We start from the raw sequence: 4,470 nt of genomic DNA, 5'->3' as shown, positions 1-4,470 counted from the left end.
CGGGTATTGAACTCATGTGGAAGTGGCTTTAGCTTCTTAGTGCTGTGCTTTAACCTGCTGCACCACCAGGGAGGGCCTTAATGCTTCCCTTTTTATGTCATAAATTCATCTGTATTTTCTTATTCAGTTACATGGTGTCATCAATTTTCTAAACAGTAATACTTCCAAATTGGTATTTCCAGCCCTTCCCCTTCTATCTAAACTCCTATCAACTATTTCCACTTGCTTATGAGACATTTCTATCTAGAGAAACTACATTTAAAAAAAAATTATTGCTTTATGCATACAGAAATGGGGTATAAGCCAGAGGTGCAAAGGCAATGGGAGGATTCACCAGAGACAGAGTGGGGAGCAGAACAGGCAGATTGATGAAGTATACTGCTGAGGGGAGCAGCGGGTGAGATAGGAGAGGTCTGTGCCGTGATGTCCCCCCCTCCCCCACTGAAGTGGCAGCTGCCAGTTTCCTAGTGCTTTGCTTTAACTCATTGTTCCACCAGAGTGGGCTCCCCACAAGAATTTTGTTTGGACCAAAACTGTTACACAGTTTTAATTTGAGGTTGACATTTTTTTTTTCTTTAAGGTAAAGTTTTTATATTAATAGTAGAAATCACCTATACTTATGTATTCATTTACTGCCCTATGAACCTATGTTCACCACTTTTTTTTTTCCTCTGAATTTTTAGTTGCACATAGGAAATGTCTATGAGGCTGGAAAATTGAACCTCTTAACAGTTATTCAGTTATTAAATGAAGTCTTGAAAATAATGAAATATGAACATTGTCAGGATGACCAAGGAGGACTGACAATAGATTTTCACTTTCTTGAAAAAGAGACCAAATTTCAGAGAGAAAGACTATCTAATCTGAAGCAAATGAGGTAATATATAGAAAGATCTGTTAGTTTATTGGAGAGTAGTATGGTTGGTAATTTCTCAGCAAACTTTTGTATAGTTAATTCTTCAATTTTGGTAAATAAATGAAAAAAAATTTTTTTTAAAGATTTATTTATGCATACAGAACTGGGGTACAGGCCAGAGATACAGGGGGTGAGAGGATTCACCAGAGACAGAGTGGGGAGCAGAACAGGCAGATCGAGGAAGTGCACTGCTGAGGGGAGCAGCGGGCAGGTCAGGAGAGGTCTGCTATGCCATGTGGATCTCCTCCGGGGCAGGCGGGAATCGAACTCATGCGGAAGTGGCTTAAGCTTCTTAGTGCTGTGCTTTAACCCGCTGCGCCACCAGGGAGGGCCCAAATAAGTGAAAATTTTATAGTTCAAAAACATGTCATTAAGTTCGAGAGAGTGACACAAAGTAGAAAGGAAAATTAATAATGGTCTTCTTTATTTGAAATAAATTATTTGCTGTGTCATAATTTATAACATAACTTAGAACCTTTATTTATTTAGATCCTTTATTTTAAGATTTATTTATGCATACAAGAACTGGGATATAGGCCAGAGGTTGGGTGGGGGGGTTGTTGAGAGTATTCACCAGAGACAGATTGGGGAGTAGAACAGGCAGACCAATGAAGTATAAGCTGAGAGAAGCATGGGTGGGTCAGGAGAGGTCTGTTGCATCATGTGGGTCGCCTGGCCAAGGATCAGTCTAGAGCTGAGGAGGCTGCAGCTAGCTTCGTATTGCTGTGCTTTAACCTGTTGTGCCACCAGGGAGGTCAGGAGTAGAATTCTGACTCAGGTTTTGAACCTGTAAATTTATTTTAAAGGTAAATGGAACAATAGATGTATGATAGCTTTTTGTTTTGAAAGGAAAGATTTTTAGATTCTGCATAAGTATTCAATTTATGTGTGCTATATTGGTTGAGCTTTCAGTTATATTTTCTTTGCCTCCCTACAAACTGTTGTTTTAAAATTTTACTCAGTACTTGTAAGTTCATATAGTGAATGAAGTTATTTTTATGCTATTATAGGTATAAAATCAAAGAAGATATTAGAAGTATAAGACATTCTGTTGTTGACAAACAAGAAGAATGGTATAAAAAGTGGGAAGAATTTTTTGGTCTGTCTCCTTTTAGTCTAATTAAGGAAGCTCCAGTAAGTAGTGTTGACTTGCCTTTTGGAGAGGAATTTAATGAAAGGAAATCTTGATCTATCATGCCACATATCTACAAATATTATACATTTATATGTTGTATTATACTTTATCACAGTGGGTATGATCTTTGCTCTCAGCCTAAAGTTCATGTTTTTAAAGATTTTACTTTATTTTGTGTAGAATAACTGGGGTATAGGCCAGAGCTGTGTGGGGAGTGAGAGGGTCCACAGAGACATTGGGGAGCAGATCAGGCGGTTCTACTGAAATACACTGCTGAGAGGAGCAGCGGGTGAGACAGGAGAGGTCTGTGATGCCATGTGGGTCACTTCCCTGACTGGGGATTGACTGCACTTAGGCTGTCACGGTGATAGCATGAAACTTAACCCCTGTGCCACCAGGAAGGCCCAATTTCACATGTTTTAATTTCTGTAATTTTTCTAAATACATTTTAGAATAGTCATCAAGTTGCTATTATTTATTACTGATATTTTTATTATATGGCTCAATGACATATTAAAAAAAGACATTTTCTTGATGTAAGGAACTATTACATTTGAGGCATAGTTGGAGAACTGTAATTTTTATGCTTGATAATTCTGTCTTTGTTAGGAAAAATTAAAAATCATATGTTCATCGACTAATTTAGTACTGTGCCATTGTGATAGTGAGTAAAATGTGTGTATTTCAAAATTTTGAATTCTCTGTTTTAAGGCTGTGGATCTTTTACCACCTATGTCTCCCCTTTCATTTGATCCTGCCTCCGAAGAAGCATATGCAAGGAGTATTCTTTTTCAGTATCCTGCTTCACTTCCAGGTTGGTTATTTTTTTATACTCATTTAATCTTCCCTCCCATTAGTGCTTTCACTAAGATAATAGTTGTTTTGTATCTTGTTTCTTTTCCTCAATTACTTTTTATTGTGGTAAGTGCACCAAGTTCATCATTTTAATCATTGCAAAATATACAAATTATACAGCATTTAGTGAATTCACTGTGTTGTATAGCCATTACCATTATCTAGTTCCAGAATATTGTCTTTTTTTTTCCCCCTAGAATATTTTCTTTATCTCAGAAGGAAACCCTGTGGCCACTGAGCAGCCACTCCCTTTTTTCCCTCCCCAATTTCTGAGAATACTCATATGTTGATAGTTCTTATCTCTGTGGATTTGCCTATATGTTGGACATCTTACACAACGATCTCTCTTCTCGGTGTCTGTGTCTGGCTTCTTTCACTTGTACAGTTTTCACTTCGTAGTTTTTCAAGAGTCATCCAAGTGACAGCATATATCTATCATGCTCTCTTTTTATGAATATATTGTATTGTGACTAAACTGTGTTTTTTTTTATCCATTTGTCCAATGATAGAATTGGGTTGCTTATACCATTTGGTTATGAGTAGTGCTGCTATAAATATGTTTGTAGGATTTTTTGTCTAGAAACTACAATTTTATTGAATAAAAGAATAGTACAGGTAGTCACTTTATAATAGCAATATTAATACTACATTTTAAAGGTAGTAATTTGTAGTGTCTCATTAGTTTCCTCAACTATCATGCCATTATCATACCTAAGAAATTAATTTATCTATTAAACCTAATTTCCATTTCCCATTCAGTTTCCCAAGGTGCCCAGTGCTTATATATAAGAATTTGTTGTCGAAGCTAGTAAATGTTAGGTAGGTGAAGTGATAAATGAATAAGAAATGGATGAATTATATAACCACATTGGAGCAGGTAGTAGGTGTAGACCATTGCTCTGTTCAGACAGGGTAATGGTCATGCAGAGGTTAGCATATTCTCCAGACAGTGTACCATATATATTCTCAAGGTTCCTCTCCTCTACCTTCACTATAGAACCTTGGTCTGAGCTATAACCCTCAACATTGTACTTTCTGTAGTAAATTAACATTTTTTCCTCTTCTACACCTCCATATTACATTTGACATGAAGTACTTTTATCTTAAATTGTTTCTAAAAATTGCATTTTATTATTAAAATCTATAGGGGTTAATAAATTCCTCTTTATCAAATTTTTGTCAAAACTTCCCAATATTTGTTATATTTATGTTTTTGCTTGAAAAACATAGAAAAAAATGTTATAACATTTGTAACAACCCAGTATTTCTTTTAAATCACATGTGCCCTTGGATATTCAACTTTCCTTCTTGCGTTTAACCATTATCCTGAATCTTATGTTTATTCTCAAATTATGGTCGCTGATACTTTGTGTAATATTGTTCTATTTCTTTAAAGTTTGAATATGGTTACTCTTATACTCAACAATGTCTTTTAATGCTTATTTTTAAAAAAGCTTTATTCATGCATATAAGAACTGGGATACAGGCCAGAGGTGTGGGAGATTAGAGCACTTACCTAAGAGAGAGTGGAGAACAGAACAGGCAGATCTACTGAAATACAATG

The 4,470-nt window shown here is 35.9% G+C and overlaps 1 protein-coding gene across 2 annotated transcripts in view; it reads left to right on the top strand.

Annotated features, from left to right (window-relative positions):
- HAUS6 (HAUS augmin-like complex, subunit 6) overlaps window positions 1–4,470 on the top strand; it is a 40,309-nt gene that overhangs the window by 17,966 nt on the left and 17,873 nt on the right. For both annotated transcript variants that reach the window (XM_004678012.2, XM_012721637.1), the window contains 3 exons: window positions 684–877; window positions 1,927–2,050; window positions 2,763–2,865. In XM_004678012.2, the coding sequence (XP_004678069.1) occupies window positions 684–877; window positions 1,927–2,050; window positions 2,763–2,865 (421 nt within the window). The remainder of the gene's footprint in view (window positions 1–683; window positions 878–1,926; window positions 2,051–2,762; window positions 2,866–4,470) is intronic.

This window comes from Condylura cristata, unplaced genomic scaffold (assembly GCF_000260355.1).
Source record: "Condylura cristata isolate star-nosed mole 26May11 unplaced genomic scaffold, ConCri1.0 scaffold00006, whole genome shotgun sequence".
Taxonomy (NCBI): Eukaryota; Metazoa; Chordata; class Mammalia; order Eulipotyphla; family Talpidae; genus Condylura; species Condylura cristata.
This window is presented reverse-complemented; position numbering and strand designations above follow the sequence as displayed.